Source organism: Leuciscus leuciscus (genome assembly GCF_965113295.1).
Source record: "Leuciscus leuciscus genome assembly, chromosome: 20".
Lineage (NCBI taxonomy): Eukaryota > Metazoa > Chordata > Actinopteri > Cypriniformes > Leuciscidae > Leuciscus > Leuciscus leuciscus.
In genome coordinates, this window is record NC_138744.1 from 5,905,638 (window position 1) to 5,922,392 (window position 16,755).

The window sequence follows — 16,755 nt, forward strand, 5'->3', positions numbered from 1 at the left end:
ATGTCATGTAATGCTGTTGAGGAAACGCAATGGCGCACACTAGTGTAGTAGCGTGAAACTCTCAATGAATCACATGAATTCATTAATATTTTTGGGTTGCACTGATGACACAGTTTTTTTTCTTTCGGGGTTACATAGTTGTTTTTTTGTTTAGCTATTTACATAATTTGGTAACTCAGCAGTTGTAATGATAACGGATAAAGGTCAATGCAATAAGAGCTGTTTATGTGTTCAGATCTATTAGGAGCAACTTGCAAGGTAAGTGTGAGCTTGTTTAACAAGGTTCATTATTGGCACATGGCTGTCAGTCACTACAGACTGAAGTCAACGGAGTTTGTGAATCCAGATTAATATGAACTTTCTCTACATCCCAGGCTTTGAAATGAGCTCTCAGAAAAGTTCTCCAGGACCCAAGGGGGACATTACACCCTTCCAGCAGATGATGGCGTCTTGCTCTGGGGCAGTTATTACGTCACTGTTGGGTAAGATAAATATATTAACTTGTGCGACAGAATAATATAGTTAGATGCCTTTTTTGTCAACTAGCCTACTTATTTTGTCATTGACAATAAATTTAGTTTTCAAGAACAATGTATTTATAATTTTGATGTTGTCTGTGTTTCTGTTAAAAATACCATAGATAATACTGTACAGTAAATCTATTTGCATCAAAAAAGCATCTGCTAAATAACAGCTTGATATTTATTTAAACTGACAGTCTGTCTCCCAAACAATGCTAGGAAGACTGTCCCAGAGTTAAGGTTAATAGGAAAATGATCTACCGCCTGCAGTTGATTTTTATATTCTGAGTATTATCAACTGGTCAGAATTTTTAGATCACAATAGACCTGAAGGGCTATAATGTGTTAAGAGCTCGCTCAAGTACTGTGAAGCTAAACCATTTAATGCTTCGTACATAATAAGCAAGATTTTAAAATGTATACGATGTTTAATAGAGAGCCAGTGCAGTGTTAACAAAACCGGGCTAATATGGTCAACTACCTGGTTCTAGTTACGAACTCTAGCTGCTGCGTTTTGGACCATCATAATTTTGTGAAGTGGTAGCCTATGTTTCGTCAGGGCATGACATTTTTTATTTTATTTGAGTATCATGATTCATGAGTGTATCAGTGAAAACAAACGCCATGCTTCCTAATGATATCTCCCAAGGATAGCATGTACAGGGTGAAAAGCAAAGGTCCTAGTACTGAGCCTTGCGGTACTCCATACTGATCTTGTGATTAGTATGACATCTCTTCATTCACTGCTACAAACTAATAACGGTCAAATAAGTATGATTTAAACCATGCTAATGCAATTCCACTAATGCCAACATAATTTGAGTCTATTCAAAAGAATATTGTGGTCGATAGTATTAAATTCAACACTTAAATCCAGTAACCCTAATAGAGAAATACAACCACAATCTGAAGATAAAAGTAAATAATTTTTTAACTCTAATGAGAGCAGTCTCAGTACTATGATACAGTCTAAATCCTGACTGGAAATACTTGCAGATACCATTTCATTCAAAGAAGGAACAGTTGTGAGGATTAGTAGTATTTTTGACAGAAAAGGGAGATTTGAGATCGGTCTGTACTTAACTAGTTCCCAAGGATTAAGTGGTGTTTTTTTTTATAAAAGGGTTAATAACAGCCAGCTTAAAGGTTTTTGGTACGTACCCTAATAACAATGATGAATTAATAATATTAAGAAGTAGGTCTATCTATTTCAGAGCATAAGAGACTTCTTTCAGAAATATAAAACAATCTTATAAGCTTATAACCCCAAACCTTTGAACGAGTGTGTTCATTTAGCAGACACTTTTTTTTACAATAAAAAATAAAAAAGCAATATAATAATAATGTTTGCTGTTTTCTTCATGTTCACAGTAACACCTCTGGATGTGGTGAAGATCAGATTGCAGGCACAAAGTAATCCTTTCCCCAAAGGTATGCTTGAGCTGCTTTCTGTTCAAATTAAGTCAGATGTTGATGTGGTTGAAACCTCTTATACATTTTTTGATGACTGGCAGGAAAATGTTTTGTGTACTGTAATGGCCTGATGGATCATATATGCGTCTGTGAGAATGGCAATTCAAAGGCATGGTACAAAGCACCTGGTCGTTTCAACGGCACTTTGGTAAGCTAAACCATATAAAATTGTGAGTCCAGTTTCTCCTCACCATATGATACTGTTTATATACATATTCAAATGCTCTGTTTGTTCTTCTGTTCCAGGATGCCTTTATTAAGATTATACGTATGGAAGGAATCAGATCACTTTGGAGTGGCCTTCCTCCAACACTGTGAGTTTTCTGAAGATGTTTGCTGCTGTCTGAGCCCAACTGACCTTTCCTTAACGCGTGTAATGCCATGGTTTTTCTTTGCAGAATAATGGCGGTGCCTGCGACCGTGATCTATTTCACATGTTATGATCAGCTCTGTGCTGTTTTCAAGGTCAGGATGGGAGACCGATCGGATCTGGCACCACTGTTTGCCGGCGCTATTGCGAGAGGTAATGTTTAGCCCCACTGATTAAGTGTTTGACCTTTTCTCCACATGCTGACCTTCTAAATCAAAGTGCACCTGGCTTCATATGAGTTTTCTGAATGTGTCAGTGGGCTCGGCCACAGTAATCAGCCCCCTGGAGCTGATCCGCACAAAGGTGCAGGCTGAGAAACAGTCGTACCGGGAGCTGAGTGCCGTGATCCGGTCAGCGTTGCACAGCGAGGGCTGGCGGTCTCTGTGGAGGGGCTGGGGACCCACGCTGCTCCGAGACGTCCCCTTCTCAGGTGAAACACGCACAGCCTTCACGTTACAGAGTTCACATTTTGAAGCACTTGATTTGCAAACACAAAACTCAAAATACTAAAACTAATATGAAACTGATCGTCGTTCTGACTGTAAATTGTGATGGATGTTGTCGAAACTGTTGTAAAATATCCAGTCTGGGTCTTTTGGGTCAGTAGGATTTTTGGAAATAAATAAATACTTTTATTCATCAAGGATGCATTTAAATTGATCAAAAGTGACAGTAAAGATATTTATAATGTTACTAAAGATTTCTATTCATCAACTTTTCAACTTTCTATTCATACAAGAATACTGTTTTCCACATAAATATTTAGCTACACAACTGCTTTTCAACATTTATAATTATAGGAAAAGTTTCTTGAGTACCAAATCAGAATATTAGAAGGATTTCTGAAGGATCATGTGACACTGAAGACTGGAGTAATGAGGTTTTGCCATCACAGGAATACAGAACATTACAGTTCTTTTAAATTGTAATAATTTTTCACAATATTACTGTTTTTACTATATTTTTGTTCGAATAAATGCAGCCTTTGTGAGTAAAAGATACTTTAAAAAACATTAAAAAATCTTACTGACTCCTAACTTTTGAACGGTAGTGTACTACGGAATAACAAATCATACAAATCTTTGAGTGTCATGTTTGCTGCTATTTCCTAATTTCTTATCTGCCTTTCTGTGTTTCTCCTCAGCTATGTACTGGTTTAACTATGAGAAGGGTAAAGTATGGCTCTGTGAATACCACAGCTGTACAGATCCAACCTTTAGCATCACATTCACAGCTGGAGCGCTTTCTGGATCGGTGAGTCTGTGATTTACACCTGCATCATCAGAGCTCGCATGGGCCCCACTTACTGATGCTGACACGCAAAACATTTTTTATGTATCCAGGACGTATTTGGCCACGTCACATTGGTATTGTAAATGAAAATGTGTCAAGTACCTGTATTTTCTTGTTTTAGATTGCGTCTATTGTCACACTGCCATTTGATGTGGTCAAGACAAAACGACAGGTAGAACTGGGTGAACTACAAACAAAGAACTGTAAGTATGAAAATTCATGTCATTTTCCATCATTGGGATTTTCAGCTTTCTGTTTACATGTACAGCGGGGGAAATAAGTATTGAACACGTCATCATTTTTCTCAGTAAATATATTTCCAAAGGTGCTATTGACATGGAATTTTCACCAGATGTTGGTAACAACCCAAGTAAGCCATACATACAAAGAAACAAACAAAAATAAGTTCAGAAATTAAGTTATGTGTAATAATGTGAAATGACACAGGGAAAAAGTATTGAACACATGAAGAAAGGGAGGTGCAAGAAGTCATGGAAAGCCAAGACAACTGCTGAAAACTTACAGTAATTAAAAAGCAATCAGTGCACATTACCCTAAAAACACCATACAACTTGGTGTTGGCTCTTGGACAACTCTTCTGATTATTCTTTTCACTCCTCTATCAGAAATCTTGCGAGGAGCACTGGTCGAGGCAAATTTATGGTGAAATTATTGTCTTTCCACTTCCGTATTATGGCCCCAAAAGTGCTCACTGGACCATTCAGAAGCTTAGAATGGCGCCTATAACCAATGCCATCATTATGTTTTGCAACAATTAGGTTGCGAAGGTCTTGAGACAGCTCTTTGCTTTTACCCATCATGAGATGTGTCTTGTGTGACACCTTGGCAATGAGACCTTTTTGTAGGCCATCATTTGGGACTGAACCAGCTGTTATTAATTTCCACTGACAGGGGGCTGGATTGCTTTTTAATTACTGTAAGTTTTCAGCAGTTGTCTTGGCTTTCCATGCCTTTTTGCGCCTCCCTTTCTTCATGTGTTCAATACTTTTTCCCTGTGTCATTTCACATTATTACACATAACTTAATTTCTGAACTTATTTTTGTTTGTTTCTTTGTATGTATGGCTTACTTGGGTTGTTACCAACATCTGGTGAAAATTTCATGTCAATAGCACCTTTGGAAATATATTTACTGAGAAAAATGATGACGTGTTCAATACTTATTTCCCCCGCTGTATATGGCATTAATGTGTAGTATTCTCTGTGTAGTGTCCACGCAAGTCTCCTCCAGCACATATAATGTGATGAAAAGGATAGTTGCTGAAAATGGAGTATCAGGACTATTTGCAGGTAAATATATTTATATAATTCAGTTGCAATTGAAATTATTCAACCCCCATTGCAAATCAGGTTTATTGGAAAAATGTACAGACTTTCAGTTGTTTGCAATGAACAAATCAAACTAAAGTAATTGAAATAGCTCAATACAACAAATGTTTCAAGTGGTTTCCCCAAAATGAACTGAAAATGCAACTTTTAATGACTTAAAAATGATTCAACCCTCTTAATAGAATCCCTCACAACAGCACAAATCTGCAACAAAGGTGTTGTCTTAATCAAGGGCTTCATTAGTTGCACCAGGTGTGCTTGACCTAGAACACACGAAATATCTGAACTGGCTAGGTTTGTTGAGTGTCACGTTTGACTGCAAGTTAGAAATATGGCTAAGTCAAAAGAATGGTCCAAAAAGTTAAGAGAACATATCATTGCCCTTCACAAACAAGGAACAGGATACAAAAAGATAGAGAAGGCACTAAATGTTCCAAGAGACACAGTTGGAAGCATTGTTTGCAAGTTCAAAGTTAAAGGAACAGTGGTTACACTACCTGGATGAGGCAGAAAAAGGCAGCTATCAACGGCTGCAACCAGATTTCTGAGAAGGCAGGTTCAGAAAAACCCTTGAGTAACTGCAAAAGACCTGCAGCAAGACTTGGTGGCCACAGGCACTGAGATTTCAGCTGCACAGTAAGGCTTGTACTAAACACATGCCAGAACTCCAAGACGTACACCTCTACTGTACTGACCCAAAAGCACAAAAAAGCTCAAAATCATATAAATAAGCCACAGAAGTTTTGTGACTCTGTTCTGTGGAGAGATGAAACAAAACTGGAACTTTTCGGCCCTATGGATCAGCTGGAGGACGAAGAGTGAAGCATATGCTGAAAAGAAATCCTCTGTCTACAGTTAAGCATGGTGGGGCTCTGTGATGCTCTGGGGCTGCTTTGCATCCTCTGGCACTGGAAACCTGCAGCGTGTGGAAGGCAAGATGATTTTATTGAAGTATCAGGAAATCCTAGGAGAAAACGTCATGTCGTCAGTGAGGAATCTAAAGCTTGGGCGTCATTGGACCTTCCAACAGGACAATGATCCCAAGCAATCCTCAAATTCCACCAAGGCTTGGTTGCAGAAGAAGTCCTGGAAGTCACCTAAGGAAGTCACCTCATTTATAAATGTTGCGTATGCACAAAAGAAGGTGTACGCCACTCTCTACGTAATAATTGGTATTTATAAAAAGCAAACTTGACTGGAAAATATGCGGTCCTTCACGCAAACTCTGACCCAGGCGTACGCACAAAAAAACGGGTGAAATGAGAAATGGTGACACCGTCGGCAGATGGAAGAAACACGTGAAAGTGTGTGAAACTGTAGACCGTTGTGTAAAAGAAATTACAATACTGCCTCTCATAAATAACATGAAGCAAGTCTTACAATTAACAGCCACACGAACACCCGTTTGATCGATCTGCTGTGTAAAACAAACAAAATCAAACGAAGATTATGTTCTGCAATAATGAAATAAATATGAAATATGTTATGCCATAATATTGGCATGATATGCAATTCATCATCATAACACATCTGTAGCTTGTCAGATGCAATCAAATGGATGAAAAAAAATAAAATAATTGCATCGACTTTGATGTCCGACCATTTCTTTTTTATTTCGGCCACGGTCCGAGGTTGTGAGGCTGCAGCATTAACGGCGTCTGCAACCTTTTGCCACTCAAGTGCCTTTTTGGCATTAGTAATGCCCACACTGTGCCCTCCAAACAACATTTTACTCCTCTTTTCCACCTCGCCAACGATAATTTCTACTTCACATTGAGAGAAGTTACGTTTCTTGGTTTTCCTCTCTGTGTTTGCCATGATTTCGCAATCGATGAATATTAACTTGTGGGCGTTTCACGGACTATTTAAGGGCAACTATGGGCGTGACATGAAGCCGCAAAAGCTGCGCTACATTTAGAATTGATTGTGATTTATTAAGAGAAAACTGCGTAGGATGTGCGTGAGCACGGTTTTATAAATCCGAATATTTCTGTGCGTACGCCACTTCTGACGCAAATCCTACGCAAAGTTTTATAAATGAGGCCCCTGGTCACCTGGCTTGAACCCCCATTGAAAATCTCTGGTGGGATTTGAAGAGGGCGGTTGCAGCTTGCAAACCCAAGAATATTACTGAACTGGAGGCCATTGCTCACGAGGAATGGGCTCAGATTCCTCAGAAACGCTGCCAGAAGCTGGTGTCTGCTTATACATCTCGTTTGCAGCAGGTCATAACAGCAAAAGGCTGTTCTACTAAGTACTAAAGATGCTTTCCATGAAGGGGTTGAATCATTTTGAGACTGCAGAATCATTAAAAGTTGCATTTCAGGTGAAACCACTTGAAACATTTGTTGTGTTGAGCTTTCAAATCACCACTAGATGTCTCAGCAGTGCACTCTTTCTCTCATTCTCAGGTTTTATGCCAAGGCTGATTAAAGTGGCTCCGGCATGTGCTATTATGATCAGCACATATGAGTTCGGAAAAGCTTTCTTCCGCAGATACAACCAGCAGAAACAGGGGGTGACCCAACTGCAGCCCAGCGCATGATCTCACACTGCAAACCACTGAATAAGAACAACACTTGATCACAGGCCAGATAAATTAACCACAGATTACTGCACATTTTTCCTATCATGCATTAGTTCTTGCTGTCTGTCTAAAGCAGGGGTGTCCAGTCCGGCTTATGGAGGGCCACTGTCCTTCAGAGTTCTTCAGATCCTTTAAGCGCAGCTGATGACGCTTTCTAGTGAAGCTCTAGTGATCAAGAATATTCCAATATAGAAATAAGCTTTCCTTCAATTCCTCTGTCCTCATTTTCTTTCTTTGCATCCTTCCCTCGCATCCTAAGCGGGGCGGAGCTGGAAAGCGAGGAAAGGAAACAAGGATGCACAAATTAGAAATGAGACCCCTTGTCTAAAGAAAAATCTAGTTCATATTTTTGCTGTGAAATACACTTTTACTTTCTCTATGGTAAATATTTAAAAGAGATTTATATTTCATCTTAGATCAAAAAAGTTGAAAATCAAGATATAATTTAAAATGTGCATTTTGATATTTATTTATTGATTAAAGGTGATGAAACACAAACCCTACCATATAAATACGTCTATCTCCCGTGAAGAACACCAAATGTATTCCCATCAGTCATTGTTAATAATTGTGATTGATTTTATTCTACCTGTTTTAAGTTTACTACCTTTTAAGTTGTTTAAAAAGTCTTAGTGGTGTTTCAGCTATTTCTATGTGTGAATGGTGCCAAAAAAACCTGAAGCTGTTTGTTGTGTGAAGGCCATATTGACTGATGACACTTTAATATTTCCTAACCCATAAATATTGACTTTTAACAGTTTTTTCCAACAATTGCACTGTATGTAAATGAATACATTTTAAGTACTTCAATAATGAATGATTTAAAATCACGTTGTCTTGACTCTTGATTTCTTTATTCAATCAGATCCAGAATGTTGTTAGTAATGTTGCTTAAACTAGGAGCACGTAAGATCTCATGCAGTCTGCAAAAATGTAGTTTATGTAATGTAAGTATGCTCATTTTCTGTAAGCACAAATGACTTACATTTTCCAAAGTCTGCAGTTTACAACTGAGTACACGGCTCGGCATACTGCATCCCATAATGCAATGTGCCACACCTTCCATTTCCAGTGTAATGATAATCAGAATTTCAGCAATCTCTTGTTTACATTCTGTTTTTACACAATATTGCAATTCATTTGTATTGGTAATAGGACATCAAACACAGAATTAAACACGCGATGTGATAACGTTAATAGCCAATGAGACAAAATCAGCATTCAGCCAAACTTGTATTTACATTTAAGTTTATTGAAAAAACATGATCATAGATGAGGACATAAAGTGATATTTGACTGAACACATTGAGGTTAAATTATAATGAATATATGATATTCATCTGTGTGCCCTCATTCTCACCCCATTCATTTCTGTCACAGTGCAACAAAATTAAAGAAAGAAAGCTTAAATCACAAAAACAGATTTAAAGGAACAAATACATTCAAAAATGTCTGTAAAGGTGACAATTCTGCAGTGTGAATTCAAACAAGTGTTAACTTTTCTCAAATTTAAGACAACAAAACTGAAAAGTAACACTAAATGCATGTAAAATAACTTTAACTGCACATTTTAGATCAATCAGTGCTGTAAAAATAATAAAAATAACACTTGATATGCACATTTAGGGGCCATTTACAGCACACCGTTTTCAACTAAAAATGGAAAACTTTATTCATTTTAGCCATTAATTTAGTTGGAGTTTTGGGGGCCTGAAACCGCAACCTTTTTTAAATGGGTTTCAAAGGGAACATTTACATGACAACGAATCTGTATTTTCTGAACCAAATACAGAAAAGTTTTTCGCGTAGAGACGACAATGTTGTCAAACGATCCCTGTACATAAGGATCCGCGAAAACTATTAAAGTAGTACATCTTTGTCGTGTAAAATGTACTGGGCTTCTGAAAAGACTAGCTCTGAACAGTGTAAAACATGCGTTTCACATGTAAAAGGCAGGCAGACGAGACATTCTTGAACACAATGAACATGGATGTTCAGCAAGGCAACATACAAGCCAACAAGACTATTTCAAATGAGAGGCAACAAAGGGAATTCTGCATACGTGTTTCCCTGGAATTTCTGTTAGTAGTCCCGCTGATGATGAGTAATCATATACATTTCTTAATATATTCAATAATTTTTTATATACAACTCATGGCTTGGCATGCCTCTGTTTTTTGAATGATCAAATCACACTAGTTCAATTAAATGTTAATTATTTTTGTAATTATCAGCAGCAGTATTAGGAGTGGAACTTCAAACACAACAATTAATTCTAAAATTAAACCATTTATAAAAGGGTTCAGACTGGGGCTGTCAATGACTAAAATGTATTAAAATCTAATGAAATACTGTATTGTTCATTAAAACATGCTAATTTAGAAAAGCCTCCAAATGAAAAGAATTAAAAGACATTACATTTTTGTGGCAGATGGGTAAAGCAACATCTTACTGAACATAACTGGCCTATAGTCCACAGCTCCATTAAACAGTCGAGATTTGCAAAAACAAAGTGGTACTTTAAGCTTGAATTGCTCTGGAGGTAGGAAAAATTACAGCATTTACTTACAAATTTCCAACCCTACTTCTGACGATTACACATTAAGTTACAAGATCTTCGCTGTAGATTCTGAATACAATTTGTTCCAGTCTAAATGCACATCGTATTATTTATCATCCACATTATTCTTATTTATTATAAAAATGCATGGCAATGCTTTACACCAGCGCACATTAGCCACTATCTATGAGTGATGGTGGGGAAAAAGTGCAAAACTGATGTTTGAGTGCTGTATGAATATGTAAATCACAGAACTCATGAATATGGAAGACCTCTCCATGTAAGAGGACAGAGTGGATCTCAAACACTTCTGATAAAATCCAGAAAGAAAAAAAAAGTATTAACATCCACATTAAGCACACCAGAGAAATGTCTAAAATCACATCCCTCTTGCACCCTAAAAAGACGAAAGATGGGAAGTGAACAAAGCAATATTTGTTGTTCACACTTCTCTGTCATTATCGGACAATTTTATATTTTTAGAGCTCCATCATCCAATTTTCTCTATTCTAATACAGAAGACCCACTTCTCACAATCCCAGCAATTTCAAATGGATAAAATTGTCACATTCTAAATGTATTTCTTATTAAATATCACAGCTACTGTATACATTTATGTTAACATTTTTAAGGCTGTTTTAAGTTTAAGCTGATTGTTTTAGCTGGCAATGCAATAAATTAAATTAAATAATAAAATAAAATAAAGAAACATCTTCATCAAATTGGCCGTTGGCACAGACAACTGCAGTTTCCTAAATATCTGTCCTAGCATAGCTGTGATGTGTTAGGCTTTTTATAAACTATCCTTTTCCAGGACAGGGCCACTGAAGGCCAGTCAGAGTTTAGCAGGGGTCAATGACCCTGTGTTAAGGACAAATTAAGAACAGGAGCGCAAAAATAAAACAGCAGGAAAAGCTTTGTCTATGGCCTTTGTAAAAACAGCAGTCATTTGAACTGGGTATGTTGATGTTCCACAAATAGCTGAAATTCACTGATGTCCTGAGTCAAGATTGTCGTTCATCGTGATTCATTATGCTCAATATTCACTAATGCTTACACTAGCTATGGACTTCAACGACCAAATGTTCACATTTGAAAATGAAACTGCACTTCAAATGAAACTAAAACCAGTCAGGACGGCATTGGGGTGTCATCTTCTCCAACGTCTCTTAGAAGCTCTGAAGATGGTACAGATGGGTAGATTTTCATTTCCTCTACTTAATGTGAAGCCCACACCATCTCAAGCAGGACCGTGTGTTTGTGTGTGCGTAAGCCTGTGTGCGTGTTTATGTCCATACTTGTCTCTGTGTTCAGGACGGGGTCAGTCCTGGGCTGGTCATGTCTGTTGTTGGACTGGCCAGATACTCACTGGACTTCAGACTGGCCAGAGATTTGTAACTGGCCACTGAGGTTAACGAACCACACAAACCTCTTAGAGACGGAGTATCCTCTTTCCCTGTGAAAACACATATACACACTACTGTTAGTAGAGTGTGGAGACATTACTAATATCATTTCACAAGGCTCATGTTATTAAAGAGGCAAAGAAGGCAGAGCAGAAGACACAACATCTGAGCAACAGAGAGGAACATTTGTAGGGAATGATTTTATACTATTTCTGCAGAGTTTGTGAATGTTCTGTAGGCATGGAATATGTAATGACCTACTGCAATTGCTACTGTAAAATGTGCAGTATACCAACAAAGACACGCAAGTTGTTATTGTTAATAAACAACTGAAATAATAAAATAAAATAAAATAAAAATGACTAAAATAAAATAAATAAAATAAAATAAAAACAAGAAAAACTAGGAAAATTTAGAAAATTAGAAGGAGAAACTAGAAATGCTACCTTGGCAACTAGCTGAAAAAAGTTTAAGTGGAAGTACTAAAATTACAAAATAAATAGAAATATAAAAACAATTATGAAAATAATAAAAGCACATAAAATAAATAAAACTTGAATTAAAGTAAAATAATAAATTTGAATAAAATAAAAGGCAATTTAAAAAAAAAATAATACTATAATAGTATATAAATAATTCTAAAATAACACTGGAAACTCTACCCCAAAATTCATTGAAGAATGTTGATGTGAATTTGTAAGCAATTTAAGCAAAAAACAATGTAAACATATTTAGCATATTTAACATATTTAGCATATTTATTTTAGGACCACTGACTTTTTCCTATTTTTCTATTTATATTTTGTCCCATCAATTCTCGTTACTGGAATACATTTTTTTTATATATATTTATACATCATTTTATTGTTTATACGTTATTATTTGTAATGCCTGCTTAACTGTCACTGTCCCACCGTTGGGACATTTGCCATTATACATTTAAAACAACAATATCTTAGTCTAAACCTAAAATAATATTGACAAACTATATATCATTTGCAAGCTTAAAATATTTGGTTTTCATATTTGGTGTCTGATGTACAACACAAATGACACAGGTACAGTAATTTATTCATTTGAAACAAGTATATTTTTAGACTCATAAGGCGTGTTCAGGCCTTTATTTTGAAATGGCGATGAACATGAAAAATCATGAAATATTAGTGGAAAACTCAGTTTGTTTTTTGAGAGAAAAAAAAAAGTCTGAAAATGTTTTAAATATAAAGAAAAAAAAAAGTATAGATTTTCCATTTGTGATGCGGCGGCGAGCTATAACACGCATCCCTGTTCTTTCCACGTCTTTTATATGTGTTTGTTAGAGGTTACATTTAAATCAAATACTGTCCATACTACTTCTAAATAGGTTGTCCACTTTAAAAACTTTATGAAAATTATGGAAATATATGGTTCAGATTACTCAAACCATTATATGGAAATGGATGTCTTTATATGGCCACCAATGGAGCCTGGATGTTATCTAGTGGAAACGTTTGGTATTGCGCCCAAACAAAATCTTACTGAAAGCACATTTTTTGAGATATCAACCCAAAATTTGGAACAGAACTTTGATTTTCTTGCAGTTTTAGTAAAACATGTTTAGTAAAATATATATATTTGTTAATAAAAAAGAATTAAATAATACATTTTCATAAACTTAAACTTTCACATTTCTTTCACTTCTACAATAATCTGCCATGTGTCTACCAAAGTCTGTACTCCAAAGTATTCAAGATTTATAACAATTTAAAGTGGAAATGTCATTTTGGGGTCTATGTTAAATGTTTTAATCAAAAATTAATGTCACAATGCCAAAAAAAAATCTTAATTGTCCTCAAATGTATTTTATTTTCTATGATCAGAATATAGTTTCCTTTTTTTCATGAGATTCTGACAAATATTGAGGAAGGGGTGCTGTTATCTTCCCTCAGGTGGTGTAAGGGCCCTTCCACTGAGAAATTACATCATCTATAATAGAGCTCGTTATCAGAGAATGATGTCACCATAGCTGACTCATAACACACATCACAAACCTTCTCTGTGCCAGTGTGTGAGTCCTGCCTTGCCGTCCAGACTGTGAGGGTTCAGTTGTGCTGGATCGAGAGACGTCTGAGAGAGGCTCATGTCTGCAGAAAGCTGCTCCAAACTCTGGAAGCTTTTCCTGTAGACACACTCACGGGTTATAAAATATTAAAAATTACATTTTGCTTAAAAAATTATATTAAAAATACGTTCTTACATATAATATATAAAGAATAATGTAATATAAAAATTAAATAGCATATTTATTAAACATGTTTTATATAAATTATGTTTTTAGAATGTTATATTAAAAATATTTTTTTATATAAAATATAAACAAAGTCCAATATATATATATGGAGTTTTAGATTTTTTGTATGTAGCCATCTGAAAATAAAGGCTTTTTAATTCAAAAGAGTTTCTTTGATGGACTATAAAATATATAAAATATAAACAATTGCATAAAACAGTTGTGTATATAAATTGTATTAAATGTGTATAAATTATACTAGTATTTATGCCGAGTGATTTAAATAAAATAAAAAGTAATGCATTAAAAATAATATATTTCAGTAATGAACAATTAACAAGAATCCTCACTGAAAATAATGGGAGTTTTAAAAAAGGTCTAAACACATGACAGTAATGAAAACTTTGGGAGGAAATGTGCTTAATTGTCATGAAAATAATGAAATAAAATATTTGGAAATACCACTGTTACCAGTTTGGGTTACAATTAGATCAACCCATTTAATAACCCTCTGTAGGTTATCAATACATGAGAGTGATAACTATAGGAAGTATGCCAATACTGTAATGGGACTTGAGAGCTGCAGACACGAGCTATAACTAGAGCCTGAGAGCCAATGCTTCCTGAATCATTCGCTGACCATGAGGAACTTGACTGGAATTCAATATTAGATGAGTTGTGGTGTGAAGCTGCATGTATCTCATAAGGATGTGCATAATCTGAGAGGATACATTTATTAAGTACAAAAACAGGAAGCACATACTCCTCCCATGGTCCTGTGCATTTCCTGTACAGGAGCGTGTCCAATGCAACAGCATTGGTATCCAAGGTGCCGGGTGAGGGCCATTGGTTTGTCAGGTGCGAGGTAAGCTCCTGTCTGGAGCGCATGTCGTGGTTCTTCAGCACCGTTCTGGGGGAACAAACATCAACATTTAAAGAGACAGTGCTAAAAAGACGAAAATGCAGTATATGAATAAATACACTCATTGGCTACTTTATTAGGTACACCTGTTCAACTTCTCGTTAAAGCAAATATCTAATCAGCCAATCACAGCAACTCAATGCATTTAGGCATGTAGACGTGATCAAGACGATCTGCTGAAGTTCAAACTGAGCATCAGAATGGGGAAGAAAGGTGATTTAAGTGACTTTGAACGTGGCATGGTTGTTGGTGCCAGACGGGCCGGTCTGAGTATTTCAGAAACTGCTGATCTACTGGGATTTTCACGCACAACCATCTCTAGGCTTTACAGAGCATGGACCGAAAAAAGGAAAAATATCCATTGAGTGACAGTTCTGTGGGTGAAATGCCTTGTTGATGCCAGAGGTCAGAGGAGGATGGCCAGAACCGTTCAGCTGATAGAAAGGCAACAGTACCTCAAATAATCACTCGTTACAACCGAGGTCTGCAAAAGAGCATCTCTGAACACACATGTCGAACCTTGAAGCAGAAGAGCATCTCTGAACACACCACATGTCGAACCTTGAAGCAGAAGAGCATCTCTGAACACACATGTCGAACCTTGAAGCAGAAGAGCATCTCTGAACACACCACATGTCGAACCTTGAAGCAGAAGAGCATCTCTGAACACACAACATGTCGAACCTTGAAGCAGAAGAGCATCTCTGAACACACAACATGTTGAACCTTGAAGCAGAAGAGCATCTCTGAACACAAAACATGTCGAACCTTGAAGCAGAAGAGCATCTCTGAACACACAACATGTTAAACCTTGAAGCAGAAGAGCATCTCTGAACACACAACATGTCGAACCTTGAAGCAGAAGAGCATCTCTGAACACACAACATGTCGAACCTTGAAGCAGAAGAGCATCTCTGAACACACAACATGTCGAACCTTGAAGCAGAAGAGCATCTCTGAACACACAACATGTCGAACCTTGAAGCAGAAGAGCATCTCTGAACACACCACATGTCAAACCTTGAAGCAGAAGAGCATCTCTGAACACACAACATGTCGAACCTTGAAGCAGAAGAGCATCTCTGAACACACAACATGTCGAACCTTGAAGCAGAAGAGCATCTCTGAACACACAACATGTCGAACCTTGAAGCAGAAGAGCATCTCTGAACACACAACATGTCGAACCTTGAAGCAGAAGAGCATCTCTGAACACACAACATGTCGAACCTTGAAGCAGAAGAGCATCTCTGAACACACCACATGTCAAACCTTGAAGCAGAAGAGCATCTCTGAACACACAACATGTCGAACCTTGAAGCAGAAGAGCTACAGCAGCAGAAGACACACCGGTGTCACTCCTGTCAGCTGAGAACAGGAAACTGAGACTACAATTCACACAGGCTCACCAAAATCAGACAAGATTGGAAAAACATTGTCTGGTCTGATAAGTCTCGCTTCATGCAGCAACATTCAGATGGTAGGGTCAGAATTTGGTGTAAACAACATGAAAGCATGGATCTATCCTGCCTTTATCAATAGTTCAGGCTGCTGGTGGTGTAATGGTGTCTGGGATACTTTCTTTCCACACGTTGGACCTCTTGTACCAATTGAGCATCGTTTAAACACCACAGACTGCCTGAGTATTGTTGCTGACCGTGTCCATCCCTTTATGACCACAGTGGACCCATCTTCTGATGACTACTTCCAGCATGTTAACACACGCCATGTCACAAAGCTTAAATCATCTCAAACTGGTTTCTTGAACATGACTCAGTTCTCTAAACTCAAATGGCCTCCACAGTCACCAGATCTCAATCCAATAGAGCAGCTTTGAGATGTGGTGGAACTGGAGATTCAAATCATGGATGTGCAGCCGACAAATCTACAGCAACTGCGTGATGCTATCATGTCAATATGGACCAAAATCTCTGAGGAATGTTTCCAGCACCTCGTTGTATCTATGCCATGAAGAATTAAGGCAGTTCTGAAGGCAAAAGTGGGT

The 16,755-nt window shown here is 37.1% G+C and overlaps 2 protein-coding genes and 1 long non-coding RNA gene across 4 annotated transcripts in view; 1 reads left to right on the forward strand and 2 right to left on the reverse strand.

Annotated features, from left to right (window-relative positions):
- On the forward strand, window positions 1-8,423 carry slc25a40 (solute carrier family 25 member 40). The gene is made up of 11 exons (XM_082148925.1): window positions 1-258; window positions 375-482; window positions 1,893-1,952; window positions 2,036-2,142; window positions 2,241-2,308; window positions 2,393-2,517; window positions 2,621-2,794; window positions 3,509-3,618; window positions 3,779-3,860; window positions 4,887-4,967; window positions 7,418-8,423. The coding sequence occupies exons 2-11, from the start codon at window positions 383-385 to the stop codon at window positions 7,549-7,551; spliced, it is 1,041 nt and encodes a 346-aa protein (XP_082005051.1). The 5' UTR covers window positions 1-258; window positions 375-382; the 3' UTR covers window positions 7,552-8,423.
- Window positions 8,162-16,755, reverse strand: part of LOC309483253 — a 90,183-nt gene continuing 81,589 nt past the window's right edge. The window contains exon 2 of the long non-coding RNA XR_014200527.1: window positions 8,162-9,148. This is a non-coding gene — a long non-coding RNA (uncharacterized lncRNA). The remainder of the gene's footprint in view (window positions 9,149-16,755) is intronic.
- Window positions 8,162-16,755, reverse strand: part of rundc3b (RUN domain containing 3b) — a 25,129-nt gene continuing 16,535 nt past the window's right edge. For both annotated transcript variants that reach the window (XM_082148909.1, XM_082148910.1), the window contains exons 9-11: window positions 14,592-14,738; window positions 13,590-13,717; window positions 8,162-11,609 (exon numbers count right to left, since the gene is read on the reverse strand). In XM_082148909.1, coding sequence (XP_082005035.1) covers window positions 11,464-11,609; window positions 13,590-13,717; window positions 14,592-14,738 — 421 coding nt within the window. In that variant the 3' untranslated portion in view covers window positions 8,162-11,463. The remainder of the gene's footprint in view (window positions 11,610-13,589; window positions 13,718-14,591; window positions 14,739-16,755) is intronic.